Source organism: Actinia tenebrosa, unplaced genomic scaffold (assembly GCF_029948245.1).
Source record: "Actinia tenebrosa isolate PJP-AT-01 unplaced genomic scaffold, QUT_ActTen_1.0 PGA_scaffold4__44_contigs__length_22323623, whole genome shotgun sequence".
In the NCBI taxonomy this organism is placed as follows: Eukaryota; Metazoa; Cnidaria; class Anthozoa; order Actiniaria; family Actiniidae; genus Actinia; species Actinia tenebrosa.
In genome coordinates, this window is record NW_028292581.1 from 21798929 (window position 1) to 21824195 (window position 25267).

Sequence of the window (25267 nt, forward strand, 5' to 3'; positions counted from 1 at the left end):
AATATTAGACCATGTTTAAAGCCAACATTATTATTACCATGGTAATATTAGACCATGTTTAAAGCCAACATTATTACCATGGTAATATTAGACCATGTTTAAAGCCAATATTATTACCATGGTAATATTAGACCATGTTTAAAGCCAACATTATTATTACCATGGTAATATTAGACCAGTTTAAAGCCAACATTATTACCATGGTAATATTAGACCATGTTTAAAGCCAACATTATTACCATGGTAATATTAGACCATGTTTAAAGCCAACATTATTATTACCATGGTAATATTAGACCATGTTTAAAGCCAACATTATTATTACCATGGTAATATTAGACCATGTTTAAAGCCAAGGGGGTCGGTTTCCGCGCCTTGGGTCCATGCGTCAAATTCTTCATCGTTAATGTCGACTTGACCTTCTTCGGTAAGGGGGTCAAAATCCGTTCCTTCTACTTCCATTATATATGATAAGCTCAAAGTTAAATCCCAACGTATTACCTAAGCAGGTTGGCGGACTGAAAGCAGAACGCACCTTTCACCGGGTCACATTCACGCCTTCTAGCGCAAAGCCGGGGGAGACGCTGTATGTAGGCGTACCCCGCCTAACGGATAACCTAGTCTTAGTTCCTGGCACCTTGGCGTTAAGGTTCGACCTAGCGGTGCAGTCAAGCCCCACAGATGAAAGGATTATCGTTAACAACGTGGGTCGCAACATTGTTTCTAAGATGCGCGTAAAGTTCGCCGGGGAATCGCTATTAGATTTGAATAGGTACGATCTGTATACCACGTACAAAGACTTATGGTTAACGGCATTTGACCGCGCGCAAAGGATAGAACAAGGAATTGGTAGTGTCATTCTACGTAAGGTCCGCACACCTACGAAAACGCAACCTACTGACGGCAGCGGAGAAACCGCAGTGGCAGACGCAAAGCGAATAAAGACCGCCTATGGTAGCAAGTATGTCATACCATTAGACTTTGAAGTGATTACGAATCACGGTGTGTATTACCCAAGACAGTTATCCGAGCTACAATTTGAAGTAACTTTAGCAGATGCTAATAACATCATTGGTGGGCTAAGCACTGCACTTACCACAACAACCCCATACTCTATTACCAACTTAGAGCTACAGTACGAAACGGTGTACAGCGAAGAGCTGGCCCGTAGCGCTGGCATGGAATACAGCTCCGGGAAGGCATTCTTATACGACCACGTAGTAATGTACAAGACATTTAGCTTCTTGGATAAGACGGATGAGGTTATCAACCAAAGCATTAACCTCCCCCGAAGAAGTCTTACGGGGTTGATGTTGGTGTTTGCTAAGCCCTACGAGGCCGGTAAGCGTGACTCCGAAGACTTTCACAACCCCAACATTACTAACGTAGGGGTCAACATAAACGGCGTTCCAAACAAGGTCTACTCCCAGGGGATAAAGCCCGCAGACGTGTACAGAGAGGCCATGCGCAAGTTTGGCGACCAAATTAGCCCCGAGGAATTCTTTAAGGATAAGTATGCGCTGTGGATTGACATGCGCACCATTAACGACGAAGACCTACATGGTCAGGGTTTACGTCTAGTAAATACGCAGGATGGCATAACATTGGAGATCAAACGCACCAAAAACGCCAGTGCGGGCGACGGCGATAAGATAAACTGCTACGTCTTCGTGGTGTCTGACGCGCAACTGAGCGTAGAAATGAATCAGCTAAAGAGCGTTGCCTATTGATTCGTTTGCTGCGCTCACTCATCCTAGTGTCTAGGATATTTTTGATAAAAAATATCGTTGGTATAATATGCTTCACGTATTCGAAAATAACGACACGAAACTGCAATGCGTAATGCAAGGCGACAAACCGTATTTTAAGGCAAGGGAGGTGGCTGCCGCGTTGGGTTACGAAAAGCCAAGGAACGCAGTTAGAGAACACGTTTCCGAAAAGTACCAAAAAAGATTGGGTGAGCTAAAGGGGGCCCTAAGTCAGGGCGCCCTTGTCAACGCCCAACCAAATGCCGTATTTATAGCTGAGCCGGGGTTGTATGAATTGATATTTAGCTCTAAGCTGCCTAAAGCCGTGGAATTCCGCGATTGGGTCTTTGAGGACGTCTTACCAACGCTAAGAAAGGTGGGGCGGTTCGAATGCCCAAACAAGTTGGTATTCAAAATAGAAAACGAATTTGACCTGCATAGAAAGGTCGTAGATTACATACGCCGGTTTTACCCTCAGATGCTCATAGCACCCGGACTTGGTGAACTACAGGATTCGGATAGCAAACGCATAAAGTGTTGGCAGAAGGGTTACCAACGTGGTCAGCCGGACCTTTTGATACTAAATGCGCACCTGCGTTATCGTGGGCTTTGTATCGAATTAAAGACCCCAAAAGGAAACGGCATGTTATCTGCAGATCAACGCAGGGTAATCTCGCAGTACGAAGCTAACGGATATCTAACAATGGTTAGCAGCGACTACGACGTCATTTGCCGTGCGATAAGCACCTACGCGGACGGCATTCGCATACCCTGTAAGTGGTGTCGTAAGCGCTTTAAGTCCTTAGAAACGCGCTCAACGCACTTAAAGATATTTCATAGGTATAATGACGGTAATTAAACAAATTCACTGGCGCGATTTAACGCACGGCATCGCATACGAAATAAAAAATTACATCGTCTTCGAAGACATCAACCGCCTACGGTTAGTCCTCAAAGACCACGACGGCGTGGAGTACTCGCTGTGGGCGCCCGACTGCGTACGCTATGTAATTCAAGGCGAGGAATTCACCCACCTGCGATCACATGGTAAGCATGACGGCCGTTGGAAGTTCGACATCGAACGTAGGGTTAGTCAGTCTCCGCTCTGCAGCTGAATAAAGCGTCGGCAACCGTCCTGTGCGCTTTAGGATCGGCGCGACACCAGTGGTCGGTAAAGTCGCATCCTAAGTAGGTGCGGCGGCAGTAGAGGCAGTCGTACCTTTCCTCTGCGAAGAGGACTGCTTTTTTTTAACGATTTTCTGCGGCTGGTCCGCGCGCTCTTGGATAACTTCCCGGATGACTTCACGGACTTCAGGAATTATACAGTCGTTGGATGCTTCGCATGTGATACAGTCCATATATTGAAAGGGTGATTAGGAATCCTCCCAGAAATGCCACAAAGTAGGCTACCATATGCCTTTAAAAGGGGTCCTTATTTTTATTTATTATTATTAGATTATGCAAGCGCCCTTAAAAGGGGTCCTTATTTTTATTTGTTATTATTAAATATCCTTCATTATTCTTAATAATAATAAATAAAAATAAGGATGGGATTTGAGACTCTTTGCGCAAACCCTACCTTACTATCTTAAGCCGCCTACTAATCATTACGGGCTTTCCTTGCCGCCTCATTGCCGGCATGCCAAGCTTCGAAGCGATCTAAGTACTCTTTAAAGCCGCCTTGGCCGTCGTAGAGGCACTCCCAAATATGTTGGTCACTTCTTTGACAGCCGCAGCGCTCACAAAGCGCCTCCCAATGTTCCCTGTTTTCCCACCTTACGCCTTCGACGCAGTCAAACTCCGCAAAGCGCTGGTCAATTTCCTTCTTCCGGCGCGTTAACTTCCTTTGGGTTTCCTTTGGGCAACATCGTGCAGCAACGTCGCCGTGCTCCTCGCAAGCCACGCTCAGCAGGTCGTAATTGCCGCGGCACCGATGTCGATGCCATTCGTCGTTCTTGTCCTCCTCACAGCGCTCACATACGTTCTTTAGGCAAATGCGGTTATCCACGTGGCAATCCAACATCTGCGCGCTGCTAAAGAGGCGATTACACTCCTTACAACGCCTTTCGCGTGCCTTCTTAGCGCACACCTTCTTTTCAACGTGGTATTTTAACATTTGCTTGCTGCTGAACTCCTTGTTACACCGCTCACACTCCATATATAATAAGGATTTAATAACCCTTATATGGGATACCGCATAAAGTCCTTAATGGACTCTTTTGCCCAGCCCGCCATCGTCAAGAGCGCACCAAACCTTTCTGCGCGCTTCAGGCCGCACATTTCATCGTACAACTCCTGCACGCGCTCTTTCAAACGGTCTATCTCCTCCCTTTGCATTTCTATGGTGTCTCTTTTATCTTTTGCGTCGGCGACAATTCTTTGCACTGCTTCCACTGGCTCCATATATATCAGGGAACAAGTTCCCTTCGAGAAAAGGCAACTAGTGAAAATCCCTGTGATTTTCTAAAATATAAATGAACCCAGATCACATGCCTTGTAACGCTCTGATAGTAGGACCCACCGGCTGCGGAAAGACCCAATTCGTGGTAGAGCAGCTATTAGGACCCTTTAGATACCGCTTCGACTACATCGTACTATTATGCCCCACCTACGTGAATAACCGCACCTGGACGGGCATAGGAGTGAAAGATGACGACTTCTTCGTAGATATCTTAGACCCTAACGAGTTATCTGGGCATCTTAAGTTCTGGCACAAACAATTCCCCAAGAATACGCAAACCCTCCTCATATTGGATGACATCGCCTGCGGGGATGACGTAAAAAGACGCACCTCCGAATTAGTGAAGCTCGCTTTCAGCGGTAGACACGACAATATCAGCGTTTGGTTGCTCTCGCAGCAGCTTACCAGTGTCTCTAAGCCTTTTAGGGAAAACATAGGTTCGCTTGTCGTATTTTATACTCCGAGCAAGTCTGACCTAGAAACCATCTTAAGCGACTACGGCGGCGAAATAAGCAAGGAACAGTTGCATGAATACATGCGGCATCTAAAGACGCACCAACATTCCAAGATGATCTTCTCTTTGAGGTTTCCGTATTCCATAAAGATCTGCGATCTTTAATATATATGGATATCGAGCAGCTCTTAGATGAAGTCCCCACGCAGTTAGATGAAAGTAACCTCAAGGAACAACTTAACATCCTTGTGTCTTCTGGGAAGTGTAAAGAAATGATAGGCAAGGAACTTACCCATGAGCAGGTTAATAAGTTGTCAGAAGAGGAGGTTAAGAAGTTCCATAAGAGGTATGAGGCTGCCCTTGCAAGTAAGACCACGGACGCCGTAGCAGACTCCGCTATCCGACTTGCGACTAAATTGCTTGGACTTGCGCTGCCCATAGACGACGTGGAGCAACTGCGGAAGGACATTAGCGAGGACTATGTCATCGCCCAAGAACTTAAGATAACCTGTGGGTGGTTGTCCTTGAAGTGCGGTAAGTTAATGGCAGTCGCCTCTGCGGCACTTCACGTAGCTCAGCATGTCGACCTGAAGGAACTTACGACATCTTGGAAAGACTTCAAGAAGGACAGAGAAGTCGAAAAGGTCTTCCAGGCGGCACTTGCTGAGGTACCTGATCACTTAGTCAAGTCGTCCTCAGGAATTACCCAGGTCGCCTCAAGTACTTAGTCAAGTCCTATTAAGTTACTTATCAAGTCCTTCTCAAGTACTTGCTCAGGTTACCTTAAGTTACTTATCAAGTCCTTCAAGTCCTTAGATATAAATGGAACCAGAGTCGAAGGTAGAGCAGCCCCAAGAGGAGCAACGAATCACCAAGGCTAAATCCCCAGGCAGAGTTGCCGCGGGAAAGAAGCTCGCGGAGATGAATAGGAAGAACAAAGCCAAAAAAGAAGAAAAGGTGGAGGAAAGAGAAGAGGAATCCTTTATTAATCCTGGGTACGTCATCGGCGCGTTAGGAGTCATCATAGCTGCAGGCAGCCTTTACTTACAATGGCGGGCAACGAAAAAGGTAGAACCACCAACATATCACGCGCCCGTGCACGCACCTGTGGAGCCGGCTGTTAGAAAAAGTAAGATCCCTGAAATGGAGTAATAACCTTCTCGCTTTGTAATATAATGTCGACCGCGTTGTTGAAAACTGTTGAAGAAGCAGCTATTATTACTTCCATCGTTGCGGGTATTGGTTGGGTAGGTAAGAAAGTGCTCAAAGAAGACTTTACTGAAGACCCAAGCAAGAGCTTCGCTAATTTTGCTAAAATGACCGCTGCCGTAGGCGGGGCTATCATGGTAAAGGATTACCTACGGAAGGAAAAGTACCTGCCAACGACGTAACTCGTGAAAATCTCTGTGATTTTCTAATATATAATGGCTAGCGTGGTCGCAGGTGGAGTTATTGCAGCCTTAGCATTCACTGGAGCTAATTATGGTGGTCAGTATTTGGATAGATTAGTCAGAGGCGACAAAAGCGGAGATTTAACCGCCGAAAGGAAGAGGCACGACTTAGCGCTGGAGAAATATCAGCGAGACGTGGCGGCTTGGAATGAAAAAAGACAAGCTTACAGGGATTGGTTGGACAAGAACTACCAAGACAAGATGCAGGCGGATAAGAACTTCGAAAACACGGACTACGCCTTTAAGCTCTATGCGCAAGCACACCCCGCGGCATCGATGGGATTGAGAAAGCCCCAGTTTAAGGATTACTACCAGCCTTCTTAGAAACAAAAAGATAGCGAGTTGGTCTTCGTAGGAGTCGCAGGGCTGGCGGGAGGCGTAGCTTTGGCGTATCTGCTCTAACGAAGGAAACTGTGTTTCCTGAAATATATGATCGTCTTTTTGGAAAGCGATAAAAATAACTTTACCACTTATTTGAATCCCCCCATTAAAGCCCATAAGGTTAGGCTGGTTAGTTGCTCTTTGTACAATTCTTGGTATAATTTAGTCAATGCCTTGGTCACTGAGCATAAAGGCGGCGGCAATTATCAAGGCGTAATGCTGCCCGATGGACATTACACACCAATCACACTGGCCAAGGAATTAGCAAAACACGGTTATACTCTCACCACGGGATTGCCGCACGAAATGACCCTCAAACATAATATGCCAAACTATTCAGTAACTTTTGGAAAGCTTGACCCATTGGGATCTTTATTATGTGCCTCGGGCAAGACAATTACCGACACAGCCATACCCGTGAAATGGAAAGTCGCATCCTCTTACGAAGTCTATTGCGACTTGGTCCATAGTTACAACAATGGAGAAAAGTCTTCTCTTATGTCCAAGTTTCTACCCAAAGGTAATCCATTTGACCCAGTAGAATACACTCCCATTTCTTTGAGCTATGACTTGTCTAATTTGGTAGAAAGCATAAACATCACCATTAAGGTGGACGGAAAGACGGTGGATTTCAACGGGCGAAAGATCAATCTTGTTTTGGAATTCATATAATGGGCCGAACAGAGGACAAACTCAAAAGGATTTACTATGGACCCGAAGGCTATTGGAAAGGAGCGTCGGCTATCAAGAAACTCGCGACCGCGGCCAGGGTATCAGAAGAAACGGTTAAGAACTGGCTAAGAAAACAAACCCTCTGGCAGGTTTATCTTCCCGTGCCTAAGTACATTCCCAGGCCCAGCTTCACCGTAAATGCCCCCAATGAAGTTCATCAGGCAGATTTGCTTTTCTTACCGCACGACAAGGTAAGAAGAAAGACCTATAGGTACGCTTTGACCGTAGTTGATATCGCAAGCAGATACAAGGACACCGAACCCATAACCAGCAAGGATTCTGGAGAAGTCGCAGAAGCCCTAGGTAGGATTTATAAGCGCGTTTTGAAATGGCCTAAGCTGCTGCAAGTGGATGCGGGGACGGAGTTCATGGGCGTGGTTACTAAGACCCTGAAAGACCACAGCACTAAGATTAGGAGAGCCGAAGCAGAGTACCACAGGGGTCAGAGCATCGTCGAAAGATTTAATAAGACCCTGGCCGAGCGCCTCTGGGTACCAGTATTGGAAAGAGCTGGAAGATCCCTCCAAACGCAACAGGGAATGGACCCAGAGGCTCCCCCAGGTCGTCGCGGCTTTGAACAACGAGGCGGCCAGGGCTACGGGAATGAAACCCAAGGATGCCATAAAAAAGAAACACGTGGAACACAAGTCCTACGTCAGAAGTTCGAGGGCGGTCGGACTGAAGGAAAAAAAGCTACCCCGCAACATAGTGGTCAGATACCTCTATCAGCCGGGGGAACTCGAAGGTGGCAGTAAGAGAGCCACGGATCCTAACTGGTCTCTGGAAACGTATGAGATTTCGAAGTCCGTCACCAAGGAAGGGCAACCCGTGTTGTATTACCTAAATGGCCCAAGTCGTGGATTTGTCAAGGAAGAGTTGCTCATAGTCCCCAAAGACTCAGAGTAGTGCTGCTCCACGCGCCCGATTACACTCTAGGCATGTCAGTCTTACGTTGCCTCTGCAATGGCCGCGTTTATTATTTATACGATCCACGGAGAACTGCTGATCGTCATTCGGGTCAAACCTCCATAGTAGAGGTATGTTACATTTGGCACACCTTGCCCCTTTCTTATAGACGTCGTCCACGCATAGGTCGAACGTCATATTTTTTTCTTCGTCGTGCCGCTTGTAGCGAAGGAGTTTCTTAGCAATGTTTTCTTTGGCTACGTCCTCTGGCGTCTTATCGTAGCGCAGTTGCGGCCCCCAGGCTCTTTTTAACTGTTTGGCATATTCTACGCGGCTTACGGCGGTGTAGATAAGGTTGCTCCAACACAGCCGCTGGTCTATGATCCATAAGGTTTCTTTTATGGTAAGCCCTTGTGCGCTGTGGACTGTCATGCAATAGCCCAAGCGCCAGTCTGGATGGGAGGTAATTCTTTCCACCTTTTCTATGGGTACCCAGGCTTTATCGTGCGTTACTGCGTTCTGCAGTTGGATGTCGGTACCCGGTACCCAGACGTCTCTTTTTTGCATGCGGGTGTCGTGGGGTTTGTAGCAAACAGGTACGGGATGCGTAGGGAAGCGCTCTCGGTGTATATTTAGCAAATCCTTTTGTATGCGAGACTGTGCTGCGCGTTTGCTGCTCAGCACCAGATCCTTTGGATGCCATGTGTAAAGGAAGTCCTCGTATTTCTTCGCTCGTACGCGTTTGCGCAGTGTTTTGCATTGCTCAGCGTCACTGAGGCCCCTCAATTCCGCTTTCAGGTTTCTTATTTGATCCTTGCTGCGGTAGTCGGTGTTAATTTCTTCAGAGTAGTCTACGAACGCCTTTAGCCATTCGTGGGGCATTTCTCCGGATATTGGAGGAGGCTGGCAGGGATCTCCGGCGAATATTACTTGACATTTCCCGCGAAGGAACTCTACGAACTCCTGCAGGATTTCCAAAGGCACGGTGCAAATCTCATCCCAAAGTATCACCGGAGGTATGTCATGGATGGCCTCTGGTACCCATTTTTGTCCATTCCAACGGAAGAAGCTGTGGTAGGTCTGCGCGTCGCGGCCCATTTCGCAGAGTTCTCGTTCCAAACGATGCGTTGGCGTTAGCACCTTTATCTTAGGAAAGAGTTCTAACACACGCGTCGTCTTACCGCTGCCGCCGGTACCATAGAGGTAAGAGAAGCGTTGGTAGGAAATAGGGTCCACAACTGAGGGCAGTGGCTCTTCCGTCGGCGTAATGGAACCGCGGGTGTGTTCTCCGTGATATTCTACACGTGCCCTCCAAGCTTTTATCTCCTCATCTTTAACGCGCCATTGGCCACTTTCTGCGAGTTCATCGGCAGTGTAGAATTCCTTCATCTTTTCCAATACGTGCGGTTTCACGTACAAGGAATCCGTGGCTACGCGTGGAATGTCTTCTTTGTCAAACCGCAGGAGCATCGCGAGAAGGTTAATGTGCGCGTAGGCAAGCATGCTGGCACGCAGATGGTAATACTGCGGCCGATGGTCCTGGTAGTAACACAAAGCATTCCATTTGCGTTCTTTTTGCTCGGCTTCTATGAAATAGTCCCACTTCTCCACGGACACCATGGTTCCTTGGTCATGGGCACGTTTTATGAGGAAACTCAACTCACCTTCGTCTGTTATTAAGCGCCGTTGCATGTGTTTTTCTCCCTCCTTAGCGCCCTGGGTGAATTTACCTATGACAATTCGGGCCGTAGGGTTATGCTCTGGTAACCATTTGGTAAAGGCGCTGTGACAAAGTATGGCTTCATGCGCTGTGTATTTTAAAAGCTTGCGCTCTTCAAAGAACTTCAATAGGGGTATGGGTATCCATTCTTTCTCTTGTAGATGCTTCCCGTACCACGCGTAAATTATGGGATGTAAGTCTTTAGCCAACTTCCAAGACGTTAATCGTACGAATCCAGTTGCTGGGGCGTCGTAGTGACCGTCTAACGAAACGCGGAAGAATTGGGAGTCTGGATGTCCGTAACGGTCGTAATATTCCTTACAATCCCCTAGACCTTTAAAACTTGCAGGGTAACAGTGTTTCATATCCAGAGACACGTACTCGTCTTCGTCGTACTCCATGTTCCAAAGACCACCGTGACCATGCTCTACACAGGCTTTGGCTATGTCTCCGAACTCTTTTGGGGTAGGTTTCCACCCATTCCTCTTCTTGGCCGCCAAGAAGTCCAAACTACGAGAGCTGAGGACCTCGTCTGAGAAGTCCTCACCAAGGGATTCACATGCACTTTGTATGCGCAGGTGTTCCATTTCCGGTCGGTATAAAGTACCATCTTGGGTCATAAACTGACTTCCCTCCGCGTCCATTAACCATATGGAATTCTCATGAACTAATTCTGTCAATGGTGACTTCTTATACACCTTTGTCTCCTTCTTTTTAGGAAACCTTAACTCTCTCCATGCGTGTGCGTTGTGCTGATAAATGACTATAGGAGCACCTCTGCCTCCGTATTTGTGCGTTCCTGGGTAAATAAAGCCGTCGGTAATGTCTTTCACGTGTATGCGCCTTTCTAACGCAGTTTCTAACTTCTTGATGTTGTCAATAGTTGCTCCAGCCCTACGAGTAGCATCTTCCCATCTCTGGATGGCTTCTCTTCTTTTTAGGGTAAGTTTACCGCCCCGAGAGGAATCTTCGAAGAACTCTCTTACTAACTTCCCTACGCAGTTGCCGGGATGTCGCATTGGTTTAAGCTTCTTAACGTCTGGTTTCTTAATCTCGTACGCGCCGTAAATTACTACAGTAACCGGGTATGCGACCTCGTAGAACAGTATGTCTATTCCTTCAAGTGCTCCGGGCCTGGTGTCTTTATTCAGCACAAACAGGTTTTGCTTACCTGACGCCCGTATTGGATTGCGCCCCTTTTCTATCATCCACTCACCGTCTAAATACTTTATAAATGTTAACTCCAAACGGTATTCACCTTCAGGCATCAAATTGATTATCCTTTCTGCTCTTTCATATGTCATTGTCTCGTCCGTATCGCCCTCCATAAACGTTGTAAAGGCAAAGTCAGCATCCAGGCGATCCAACACCTGAGTTCTCAGTTTGCGCACAGTTTTATTTCTAATGCTCGTGATGGCGTCCATCTATATGTAAAGGATATCTTAACCTCCATTTACGGTACCCATCGTTTCGACAACTAGCAGCAGTAAGGGAATCAGCGCGCGGGTAATACCCGACTCGGACGCTGTTACGTGAGCACGGGGAATATCCGTGTAATTCCGAGGGGTGACCGCGAGTCCCCCTTACTGCTGCTCGTTAGGTTTCGTTGGTTACACATCTGTCATCGCTGAGTAAACAAATTGCCACCGTACCTCCTTTCACTTTAATCCTATTACACGAGCAGACGAGGGAACAATAGATTGGCCTTTCTTTTCCTACCCCTGTTTATTTTTGGTTATTCTAGGGGATTTGGATTAACTTATTAACCGACGCGTACGCTAACGTAAGCGGTCACGGGGCAGGTATAAGATACAGTAGTTCGTTACATACGATTGGACCGTTGGTCACAGCAATATTTTTGGCGTATATAGACGGGAAAACTGAACAAATCAAGCCAGCACATAACAGAACAGATAAGTAACAGTTTAAACAGTTTCTAACGGCTAAAAAACACCAACATAATGGAGTCTAACGGCTAAAAAACCACCAATTTTTGCCCTAGCGCCCTTGGTAATAACATAGTTTCTCTGATAAACTGAATAGAGAAGGTGCCTGATGACACTTGATACAGAACTGATATAAATGTTTGTGGAATGTTATATGGAATCTTCAAGGGCGGATCCAGGTCTTGCCCAAACTAGGCACTAAATAGTAACTGTACTAAATAGGTTAAACAGGGAAATCACTACTATAAATCAACAATTATAGCCTTCATACGTTTATTCGGGTAAAATGTCCATGTATATTCTAATACTCGATACCGAATAAAATGGTCTGTCTGTCCAGGGGGGCAAAGGGGTCATTGCATCAAAGTAACAGAAGTAGTCGACAAGAAATGAAAGAAAAATAACGAAAATACATTTTTTAAACATTTTAGAGAAAAAAGGTTCATCCCAGATAAAGTCATTCTCATTCATTCTCTATCAATGCAAGGGCAATTACTGTTATTCTACTTACTTGTTGTTACTTCTGTTGCTGCTCTTTCGGCTGCTACTGTTGGTTTAAAAATACAGGGTTAATGACTTTTCTTTTTACTCTAGCAAAACCGAGCTATGACACATATAGTGATTTATCAATGCAAAGGCAAATACTGTTATTCTACTTACTTGTTGCTTCCTCTGCTGCAATAGTTGCAGCTGCAGCGGCCGCTCGAAGCGCTTCTGCTGCAGCCGCATATGCCAATGCAGATTCTGCTCTTGCTGCTGCTGCTGCTGCTGTTGCTGCCCTTTGAGCAATCGACGTCAATTGGGGCACGCTGCAAAAAATCACAACAATAACTTAAAAAGAGTAATGAAAATCGAATCTATTCATTAATTTTTCATGTGAACCAATATATTGTTTGGGGCAGGCCATACGTATTGGTGCTATCCCGCTGTAAACACAGGAAAGACAAATTAGCACTGTCATATCTATTATTTATCAATTGACTGAATTGCTCATCATCATCGAGGTTAATATATAGTTATTAACCATTTTTTTAAAGTCAAATATATCAACATTTGATAGAAAACCTTCTCAATTTAACTGTTACTTATTACCAAGAGCTCTATATATGACCAGCTTGGTCATGAGTAGTATATTTATTCTTTGATTGCACGTTACGTCATCGCGGCCTCTCGGGGGAGCGTTGGTGCCATTAGGCCACACGTATCCGCAAATTTTACGAAAACGGATACGTGTGGACGGTGAAAACGATTCGAATACGCTGCGTGTGTTTGCAAACATTTTCGTATCCGCAAAAAATAATTTGCGGATACAAAACTTTCCGGATACGTGTGGACGGGGCCTTAACAAAATATTTCTTATCCGGCATCCATTGTTATAACGGCACGACAATGGTTGCCATGCTTTTGGTTTTCAACTTTCTTGGAATGCTTGCAATCCATCAATCGCTGCTGATACATCGTTAAGGCTACACTTGCTCACTTACATACCTTTCGTCGACATTTTCTATTTTCTATGTTTTATATCATATTCCTGTAAATTTAATTTAAATAGGTGTTGGTTTAGCCGGAACCGTGAAAGCCAAAATCTCCATTTTAACCAGTGTTTTAAGTAATAAATACTGGACAGAGTGAGTGGCCGTGTTGTATCCGATATGCAAACTTAAGGCGTAACCGAGAGCTTATATTTTGGATACAACACGGACAGGAATACTGTATATTGCTTATCAAACATGTAGGTTAGTTCCTTTGTGTTTCACTAAAATTTTCAAGATAAAAGTGAATCTGTCCAAGAAAATCCAAGTTAAAGTTTATGCAAATTAACACAATTCTGTATCTGATTTACAACACAATTATTCACGGTCGTGATTTCTGTAATGTTTTCCTCACGAATTATTGAGTTTGATAATAGCCGTCATCTGATAATCGTTCAGAATAAGCAACTACTTCTTCATAAACTATTTGTACGTAAAACTATGCATCATATAAGAAAATATTTTCTTTACCAATCATTTCTGGCCATAAGAGGAAAAGGAGATTTTTTTCAGTTTTTCCAGCAAATGTTTTTTTAAATTTTGCGATAAAAATTTCCTTCGTTGTGTAATTGCATGCAGTTTGGAAAGAAGGAAGTGCAGTTTTTTCTCGTCAACTTCTCAGTTTAAAGGTTCAATGACCACCATCTATGCCAAAGTTGTCGTGTGTTTATGTTTTGAAATTTAAATATCTTCCTAATTGCTTACCATAGAGTTAAACCCATGCTATATGTTGTTGTAGTTGCGGATCTTTGCTACTGCGCATCTCGTCTTTTACCGTTTCTTATTGATATTTTATTTAGTCAGTTTGCCGCAATAGCAGTTGTAGACCCACAGGGCTAAACCCTAATAGTCCTCCTCGGCTCGGGCGCGTAATGTCTTCCCATTTCAGACCACGTGTCATTCCATGGGGTATCCTTTCTTTGTTTAACGGTTGCGTTCGGTTGCACATTAGAAGACACATGAATATGGATATCACTCAAAGAATGAATCTCATTATCAAGGGAATGACACGTGGTCTGAAATGAGACAACATTACTCCCTTAAGCCGAGGATGTCAATTGCATGTCAATATCCCTTATAAATTGAGGTACAGAATAACTTATTATAAATTTTACAGGTCTAGAAAAACATGAAAAGGAAAAATAGAACAACCAGAAAAAAGGCACACGAATGTCAACGAATATAGAGTATGGTGGATTGTACTCTAGTAATTTGTTTCATGCTCATTAATAATTCACGAGGAAACCAGCCAATCAATGGTCTATTTTTTGGGTCACATGATGTCTTTGGACTGGATCAAAATTGATTAATTTCAGGAACATATCTGTGCCTTAGTCTTTCAATGCTAAACAAATAACCCCCAAATAATTAATGAGTTTGATGCGCCTCGGACTGGAACTAATTGTGCGGACTTGAAATCACTTCCAGTCCTCATTGTCGACTTTGAAATACTACTTCACAGTACATCTTATATAAAATGTCTTTGAACTGTTTTAAGGTTAGGTGTTTAAAATGCGATGGAAGTTCATTCCAGAGCTTAATCCCTCTCGCGGAAAAAGCTAGGAAGTAAAGTAATTTTGTTTATACCAGCTGGTCAGACGATGGTTATTAGCATCAAAGTTACGGCTTTTAAGGTATGATACCCAAAGATTCAACAATTTGAAAGAAAATACCGAGACATTTTATTTTTATACATATTATAAACCTTATAAGGAATCATTTAATACCACCCTTGTTGTTGCTATGGAAACTGAGCCGCACCCAAAATACACCATTTAGAGGCTCTCGCACTAGCAGCTCTAGCTCTTTATCCATAATGCAATTCAAATTAAGGATATACGTTATGCACAGCCTAATCTGTGCAATGAACCTAAAGCTGTCGTTTAGCTAAAATATTCTTGAGATAAACGACTATAAACAATCAAAAAGGTGCAAAATTCAGGCAACGTACGCCCTCGGTTACAAAGCCTTTATTTGATTTAGCAATGTATTATTATGTACTGTTTAATAAACGAGCAGGAGTGTTTTATCGGGTATAAAACACGAGGCGTAGCCGAGTGGTTTTAGACCCGATAAAACACGATCTGCGAGTTTATTAAACAGCTTAAAAAACTCCAGATGTAAGTTCTCATACTGTACCGAATTCTTTACGAAATGAACCAAGTTTGGTAGAGAAAATCCAAGTTAAAGTTTATGCAAATGAAGACGAATCTATATCAGATATAAAACCTCCTTCATGGTCATGATTTCTATTGTGTTTCCTTCATGAATTATTAATGAGTGTTTTAATGAGTCTTTAGAGGTTCATTGCATTGAGATACAATTAAAAAGAATTCCTGGCAAATCATTTTAGTTGAAGCCGTTTCAACTGGAAAAAGTTTTTGACAATTTTTTAAAATTGTCAATTTTTTGACAGGGGTTGGTAACGTTACCTGACATATAGGGGCGCCTGACATATAGGGGCGATGGGGTGGGGAGGGGTGGTCTAAGAACTACATTACCTTACATATAAGGGCGCCTGACATATAGGGGCGATGGGGAGGGGAGGGGTGGTCTAAGAACTACGTTACCATTTATCCATCCATCCATTCGTTTATTTCTTATTCATTCATTCGTCCGTACGTCCATCCGTCCGTCCGTTTGTTTGCTTATTTGTTTATTTATTTGTTTATTGATTTATTCCTTCCTTCCTTCATTTATTTATTTACTTGTGAGCCCCTATATGTCAGGCGCCGCTATATGTAAGGTAACGTAGTTCTTAGACCACCCCTCCCCTCCCCATCGCCCCTATATGTCAGGCGCCCCTATATGTAAGGCGTCCCTATATGTCAGGTAACGTTACCAAGCTTACTGAATTTTTTGGGGTATCATACCACGTTAAGCGTTGTTTTAAAAAATTCTTCAAATGATGTTATACTTTGACTAACTTTTTATAACTCGACAAATTTTACGTAATTTCAGGCAAATTTCTTAAGTTCCAAAATCAATTCAAACAAGGTTTTAAGGTCCCTGGAGATTACAAAAACAATTTCACAAGTTTCAAAGGAATGTATAAAGTCATTAGAAACTAGGTGTGCGCGGACCGGAATTGAGATTTTGTATGAAAATTTGAGATTTTCACGGTTACAACTCTTTTATAATTACGGTGGCTTCTTGGCATTCAAAGCTTTGAATATTAATCTTTCCTTGTAAGAAATAAAAATACTATGCCACGCTGTGGATCATACCTTATTATCGAGATATTTATAACAAGGTTTCGAGGTGCCTAATGGAGTACGTTTTTGCTTCTACAATTTAGTTTGAAGCTTATTTACAACTCGTTAAATTAAATAAATTTTATAAGTTAAAATGTTCTTTAGGCGTTTTGGCCGATGAAATGCCTTGCTTTCCACATATATTGGAACAAAATCCGATGCGAATAATTGGAATAACCCCTATTACGATTTTTTTTTTTTTTTTTACATTTATGAAATGTTTCTGTCCGTCACTACCTATTTTGATTTATTCTTTATGAAAAGCGGCATCCTCAAGAGATTTTGAATGTGTAATGAATTCTAAATGTGTAAAGACACAATAATTTGAAGGAAAGACTAAAGCGTATTTTTAAGGACTCTGATGGTCCTTTGCAAGCTCAAATTATATTCAAGCACTTTCCATTTTAATAAGCAATATATCTATTAATATATCTACCGAAACGTTTGCTGGTGCTCTATCTATAAACAAGGTTTGCTCGTACTCACCTCTTGTTTTTGGTCCATAGTTAATCTAATAAAAGAGAATAAGCTAAATTTTAGTATGATATTGGTTATATATACTTGAGAGAAGAAATATGAATAACTCTGCTCAATTTACCGACGCGAAAGCAGAGAAGTAAGGAGTTTTTGTTACAAAGAATACATACCTACTTTATCCTACTTTGACTGTGCTCTTTACTTTATCAAGAAGAACTGTACACTTTGACTGTTGGACAAGCTTATATATATATATATACGAGCGACAAATCGCACCTTCTAATTGGCTAACAGGATTTCGAATTGAACGTCACAAATCATGAAGAATTGTGGGTAAATATGAAACTAAAGTAAACTATAGAAGAATGTTATCAATGAACATCACTGAAATTCCTAATCCTGTTAACCAATCAGAAGGCGCGATTTATGCAATCATTTTTGCTGCAAGACCAAAGAAATGCGGCTTATTCATTAATTGGACTGACTCTTAGTCCCAACAGGATTAATGAACGCTTTGCAGCTTTTGACTAACCCACTCTTTTGTCTTTTGATTGTTTCTTTCGTTTCCATGCCCACCTTGTTCTCATTGGTTTATTTTGTCTTGTTCTTAGTATACATACAACCTCTCTCTCTGCTCTCTTTAACTTCGAAGGTACTCAGTAAGTTTTTTCATCTAAACTATTGAAGAATATTATCAATGAACATAACTGAAAGTCCTGTTAACCAATTAGAAGGCGCAATTATATATATATATAATTCGAGTTATTAATGTTTCTTCCATCAAGTATTGACCGAATCATACTAAAATTTAGACTATTCTCACTGCATACACAATTAGCGTGTCACGTAGGAATTTAGCAACCCCCCATTTATGGACATTGGAGTTTGCGCAATGCGGGTGTAATGCTTTGCGACCCCTGCATATATAAGCGCCACACCCAGATCTTTGAAACCTTCCGTCGAAAGCTGCCTAAGGAGAGAGTAGAAGATTCACCCCCACCCACCTCCCCTGATGGCGGTTGACGACGCATCGCATGCTCATTGCCAGCAGTCGCGGTCACCTTCCAAATCTTAATTTCCGTGGCTCGGTAATGAGTATGCAGTGAGGGCAATATACTTTATACATTGCTTTTAAACTTGTAAAATTGTTTTTGTAATCTCCAGGGACCTTAAAACCTTGTTTGAATTGATTTTGGAACTTAAGAAATTTGCATGAAATTACGTAATATTTTGTCAGGTTATAAAAAGTTAGTCAAAGTTGTAATATTATTGGAAGAAATTTTGATAACAACGCTAACGTGGTACGATAGCCAAAAAATTGAGAATTTTGAAGAAAATTGTCAAAAACTTTTTCCAGTTGAAATTGCTTCAACTAAAATAATTTGCCAGGAATACTTATTAATTGTGTCTCAGTGCAATGAACCTCTAAAGATTCAATAATAATACATTGCTAAATCACATTAAGGCTTTGTAACCAAGGGCGTACGTTGCCTGAATTTTGCACCTTTTTGATTGTTTAGTTGTTTGTTGTTTATCTCAAGAATATTTTCACCCCTAAAGCAGCCATGAAAAGAGTGCGCGCGGAATAACTATATATTAACCTCGATGATGATGAGCAATTCAGTCAATTGAAGTGAATTGATAAATAATAGATATTACAGTGCTAATTTGTCTTTCCTTTGGTTACAGAATAGGACCAATACACCCACGTATGGCGCCAGTATTATATGGCAGTTATGTACCGTATTATATTCCAATATGAGTCTTCGAGCGGCCAGGTAAATATTCACCATAGTCACTGAGCCTGAGGGGAATAAATGCTTTTAGTACAATTTAAGACTTGAATATCACTGAGGGCCCGTCCACACTATGCCGGGGAAAAATGAATCCGCAACTTTCACATGTGCATCGAAGCTGAAATTGAGCCTGCGGTGCCACCATGTTTCCATGACAATCATAACGTTATCGCATTCAAAAGTTTCGGATACGAAATGTTTTCCGTCCACACTAATACGGCTAGCCGGCGTCTTCAAATTGTTCCACTCTGGAGACCGTATTCGAAAAAATTCGTTTTCGGTGAAGAATTGTGTTTCTTGATTACAGACTCATGTACTCAGGCTTAGCCTCGATTTTGTGAAGAATATTCACATGTTCCAGTCAAGGTCCGTCAAGTTTCAAAGTGTTTGTATTGTTGAAATTGTGCATTCTTTACTCTCCTTTAGTATTTGTGAGTAATTGGACACTGATTTGATTTCAACGCTTCAACCTGATATAGACTGTAACGGTACAATGACCGAAAGGACTTATGGGTCCCGAAAACTTGGACCCAGCGCGCTTTGGGAACCAAAATACTCGTCCACAGTCTCTCTCGTTCCAATATTTTCAAGATGGCGGCGAAGACGAGAGAGACTGTGGACGAGTATTTTGGTTCCCAAAGCACGCTGGGTCCAAGTTTTCGGGACCCATAAGTCCTTTCGGTCATTGTACCGTTACAGTCTCTAAACGTGGAGACGGAACGGACGAGCGAGAGACTGTGGAAGAGTCTAGAATCCCGGTCGCGCGAAACAAGGGGTTATTCCCAAACCAGATTCCGGAACAGATTTTTTGTTGTTGTTGTTTTTTTGTTTCTTGCGTACAGTTAGATATTTTTCTTCTAGCTGAAGAGGTTGCACGATATTTTCTTTGAGGTAAAGTGCTTGCTCAATTGCTTACTATCAATCACGTGCCTTTTTGGAGTTGACTAGGGGGCAACTAGCAAATGTTAAGTCAAAACGTAGGGCTGAAGCCGGTCAAACGACAACGTTTAGTCAAAGGACTGTACATACACTCGAACGCAAAAGATAGTCGCATACAATCAGCATTGAAAAAATTAGAATAGAACAGAATGGATGGAATTAAATTTGGATATGTTTTTATTGATTTTTAACTAATTCTATAAATGTGTTTATTGTCTCTGACTATTTCTGTCCTTGTACTTATATATGTCTCATGGCTGCTTTGCTGGTAGTGAAAAGACATTAACCTTCTGTATTACAACAGCAGCAGGAACCACAGCAGCAGCCACAACGGCAACAACAGCACCAGCACCAGCACCAACCGCAGCAGGAACGACAGCAACAACAACAGCGGCAGCACAAATGACTAGTAAGTGTGGGGATTCACAATTCTATATAATACCGTTACGGAAAGATGGGAGGTTTCGATTATTTTTCTTTTTTCTCTTCAGCTGCATCGGCACATTTAAAAAAGCAAGAGAGGAACTTAAAAAAGTGGCTTTAAAAGCATTATTTAAACTACGTAAAGAAATGGGCAATTCACCATTTTCCATACATTGGTTCATTGGTCAAACACAAAGCGCTCAAGTGAGGCGCCAAGGTACTTTTAAAGGATTATTCGAATTTGAACCTTGCAACCTCGACTGAATGCTTTGTGTTTGACCAGTGAACCGATGTATGGAAAATGGTGAATAATTTTAGAACAGATGTTAGCTTGACGATTAAACTTTATAATTCTCTCATAAAACCTATTTTGTTATATGGCTGTGAAGTGTGGGAAGTGGACACAAGTAAAAATTCTGATTATGCACCAGAAGAACAAATACACATTAAGTTCTGTAAAATGCTACTCGGGGTGAGCAAAACAGCCAGTAACAATGCAAGTCGTGCTGAACTTGGCCAACTTCCTATAAAGGTGAATACCATAATGAGATCAATAAAATTTTGGAAAAAAGCTATTACAAAAAAGAAATCCAACAAAAGTTAACATTTTACGCGATTAAAGATTCTTTACAATCAGCACACACTACCAACTGGACAGAGAAACTAAAAACGATTATAAATAATGGCTAGGATTTAGTTTCATTTGGCAACAGAATTACAAATATGACTTTAGAAAATCACTGGGAAACGATTTTTAAACAATGTAAAGAAAGACTTGAAGATCAGGAAATGCAACTTTGGTTTGGAAAAATCAGTACGCTGTGACAGTGGAAGAAAGGGCTCCCAAAAGAACAAACTAAGAACATATAGGTGCTTTAAAATAGATTACAAGAAAGAAGAATACCTCAGTGAAGTCAGCAATATCAAACACAGAATACGTTTAACAAGACTTAGAATAAGCGACCACCCATTAGAAATCGAAAGTGGCAGATATTCAAAGCCATACGTCAAACCAGAAGAAAGAATATGCAAAATATGCAAACTAGCAGCAGTAAGGGGGACTCGCGGTCAATGTCAAAGATTTACGGGTTTTACAGGCGGTTTAAGGAAGGCGCCGGCAGCGGGAATAAGCCGCGCGACAAGTCCTTACTGCTGCTAGTTGTCGAACCGCAAACGGAGGTTAAAATATCCTTTACATATAGATGGACACCATCACAAGCATTCGAAATAAAACTGTGCGCCGACTGCGAACTCAGGTGTTGGATCGCCTGGATGCTGACTTTGCCTTCACAACATTTATGGAGGGAGATACGGACGAGACGATGACAGAAGAAAGGGCTGAAAGAATAATTAACTTAATACCCGAAGGTAACTACCGGTTGGAGCTAACGTTCATAAAGTATTTAGACGGCGAGTGGATGATAGAAAAGGGGCGCAATCCTATCAGGGCGTCTGGTAAGAAGGACCTGTTTGTCTTAAACGAAAATACACGCCCGGGAGCATTGGTAGGAATAGACATGCTGTTCTACGAGGTTGCTTACCCGGTTACCGTAGTCATTTACGGTGCGTACGAGATAAAGACGCCAGACGTTAAGAAGTTGAAACCGATGCGACATCCCGGTAACTGCGTAGGGAAGTTAGTAAGAGAGTTCTTTGAAGACTCCTCTCGGGGCGGTAAACTGACTTTAAAGAGAAGAGAAGCCATCAGGAAATGGGAAAAAGATACTAATAGGACCGGAGGGTCGATAGATAACATCAAGAAGTTAGAAACGGCGCTGGAGAGGCGAATCCATGTGAAAGATATTACCGACGGCTTCATTTACTCCGGGACGCATAAGTACGGCGGCCGTGGTGCGCCTATCGTAATTTACCAACACAACGGGCATGCGTGGCGAGAACTTAGATTCCCACGAAAAAAAGAAACCAAGGTCTACAAGGAGTCGCCACTTGCAGATTTAATCCACGAGAACTCCGTTTGGCTAATGGATTCAGAAGGAAGTCAGTTTATGACGCAAGACGGTACTCTTTACCGCCCCGAAGTTGAACACCAGCGCATCCAAAGCGCGTGCGAGACCTTAGGAGAAGACTTCTCAGACGAAGTGCTTAGCTCCCGTAGTTTGGACTTTCTGGCTGCCAAGAAAAGAAACGGCTGGAAACCCACGCCGGCAGAGTTCAAAGACGTAGCCAAAGCATGCGTAGAACACGGCCACGGAGGCCTATGGAACATGGAGTACGACGAAGACGAATACGTGTCGCTGGATATGAAACATTGCTATCCTGCCAGTTTCAAAGGCCTCGGCGATTGTAAGGAATATTACGACCGTTACGGACATCCGGACTCCCAGTTCTTCCGCGTGGCTTTAGATGGTAAGTACGATGCGCCAGCTACAGGATTCGTTAGATTGACCAGTTGGAAATTCGCAAAGAACTTGCATCCAATAATCTACGCGTGGTATGGAAAGCACTTGCAGGAGAAGGAATGGATACCCATACCGCTGTTAAAGTTCTTCGAAGAGCGTAAGCTGCTTACCTACGCGGCGCATGAAGCCATACTTTGTCATAGCGCCTTTACACAATGGCTCCCAGAGCACAACCCCACAGCGCGAATTGTTATAGGTAAATTCACACAGGGCGCTAAAGAAGGAGAAAAACATATGCAGCGACGCCTGATAACGGACGAAGGAGAGTTAAGCTTCCTTATTAAGCCCGCCCATGAACAAGGAACAATGGTGTCTGTGGAGAAATGGGACTACTTCATAGAAGGTCAGAAAGAACAGAAATGGAATGCATTGTGTTACTACCAAGACCATCGACCGCAATATTACCACCTGCGTGCGAGTATGTTAGCATATGCGCATATTAACCTTCTCGCGATGCTGCTGCGGTTCGACAAAGAGGACATCCCGCGCATAGCCACGGATTCCCTATACGTGAAACCGCACGTCTTAGAAAAGATGCAAGAATTCTACACCGACGATGAATTAGCAGAAAGTGGCCAATGGCGCGTCAAAGACGAAGAAATAAAAGCCTGGAGAGAACGCGTAGAATATCACGGAAAAAATACTTGGGGCGTCGTAATGCCCACAATGAGGCCCATGCCAACCGTAAAGGACCCCATTTCCTACCAACGCTTCTCTTACCTTTACGGTACGGGAGGCAGCGGTAAGACTACGCGTGTGTTAGAACTCTTTCCGGCCTTAAAGGTGCTAACGCCAACGCATCGTTTGGAAAGAGAACTCTGCGAAATGGGCCACGACGCGCAGACCTACCACAGCTTCTTTCGTTGGAATGGCCAAAAGTGGGTACCAGAAGCCATCCACGACATACCTCCGGTGATACTTTGGGATGAGATTTGCACCGTACCTTTGGAAATCCTCAAAGAATTCGTAGAGTTCCTCCGTGGAAAGTGTCAAGTAATATTCGCCGGAGATCCCTGCCAGCCTCCTCCAATAGCCGGAGAGATGCCCCACGAATGGCTAAAGGGGTTCGTAGACCATGCGGAGGAAATTAACACCGACTACCGCAGCAAGGATCAAGTAAGAAACCTGAAAGCGGAATTAAGGGGCCTTAGTGACGCCGACCAATGCAAGACGCTGCGCAAACGCGTACGAGCGAAGAAATACGAAGACTTCCTTTACACGTGGCATCCAAAGGATCTGGTGCTGAGCAGCAAACGCGCAGCACAGTCTCGCATACAGAAAGACTTACTCAAAATACACCAAGAGCGCTTCCCTACGCATCCCGTACCTGTTTGTTATAAACCCCACGACACCCGCATGCAAAAAAGAGACGTCTGGGTACCTGGTACCGACATCCAACTGCAGAACGCAGTAACGCATGATAAAGCCTGGGTACCCATAGAAAAGGTGGAAAGAATAACCTCCCATCCAGACTGGCGCTTGGGTTATTGCATGACAGTCCACAGCGCGCAAGGGCTTACCATAAAAGAAACCTTATGGATCATAGACCAGCGGCTGTGTTGGAGCAACCTTATCTACACCGCCGTAAGTCGTGTGGAGTATGCCAAACAGTTGAAAAGAAGCTGGGGTCCGCAACTGCGTTACGATAAAACGCCAGAGGACATAGCCAAAGAGAACATTGCTAAGAAACTCCTTCGTTACAAGCGGCACGACGAAGAAAAAAATATGACGTTCGACCTATGCGTGGACGACGTCTATAAGAAAGGGGCAAGGTGTGCCAAATGTAACATACCTCTACTATGGAGGTTTGACCCGAATGACGATCAACAGTTCTCCGTGGATCGTATCAACAACAAGCGCGGCCATTGCAGAGGCAACGTAAGACTGACATGCCTAGAGTGTAATCGGGCGCGTGGAGCAGCACTACTCTGAGTCTTTGGGGACTATGAGCAGCTCTTCCATGACAAATCCACGACTCGGGCCATTTAGGTAATACAACACGGGTTGCCCTTCCTTGGTGACGGACTTTGAAATCTCATAGGTTTCCAAAGACCAGTTAGGATCCGTGGCTCTCTTGCTGCCACCTTCGAGTTCCCCCGGCTGATAGAGGTATCTGACCACTATGTCGCGGGGGAGCTTTTTTTCCTTTAGTCCGACCGCCCTCGAACTTCTGACGTAGGACTTGTGCTCCACGTGTTTCTTTTTTATGGCATCCTTGGGTTTCATTCCCGTAGCCCTGGCCGCCTCATTGTTCAAAGCCGCGATGACCTGGGGGAGCCGCTGAGTCCATTCCCTGTTGCGTTTGGAGGGATCTTCCAGCTCTTTCCAATACTGGTACCCAAAGAGACGCTCGGCCAGGGTCTTATTGAATCTTTCGACGATGCTCTGACCCCTGTGGTACTCTGCTTCGGCTCTCCTAATCTTAGTGCTGTGGTCTTTCAGGGTCTTAGTAACCACGCCCATGAACTCCGTTCCCGCATCCACTTGCAGCAGCTTAGGCCATTTCAAAACGCGCTTATAAATCCTACCTAGGGCTTCTGCGACTTCCCCAGAATCCTTGCTGGTTATGGGTTCGGCGTCCTTGTATCTGCTTGCGATATCAACTACGGTCAAAGCGTATCTATAGG

At 43.6% G+C, this 25267-nt stretch overlaps 1 protein-coding gene across 16 annotated transcripts in view; it reads left to right on the top strand.

Moving 5' to 3' along the window:
- The window catches only part of LOC116292826 (uncharacterized), a 50165-nt gene that overhangs the window by 7993 nt on the left and 16905 nt on the right, over nt 1-25267 (top strand). For 2 of the 16 annotated variants that reach the window (XM_089036971.1, XM_089036970.1), the window contains exons 1-4: nt 10222-10318; nt 10572-10795; nt 18752-18840; nt 20102-20206. In XM_089036971.1, the coding sequence (XP_088893097.1) occupies nt 10676-10795; nt 18752-18840; nt 20102-20206 (314 nt within the window). In that variant the 5' untranslated portion in view covers nt 10222-10318; nt 10572-10675. Of the gene's footprint in view, nt 1-10221; nt 10319-10571; nt 10796-14829; nt 14966-18751; nt 18841-20101; nt 20207-20288; nt 20752-25267 lie in introns of those variants that run through there. The other 14 variants (XM_089036979.1, XM_089036980.1, XM_089036966.1 and 11 more) reach the window with 14 other exon arrangements.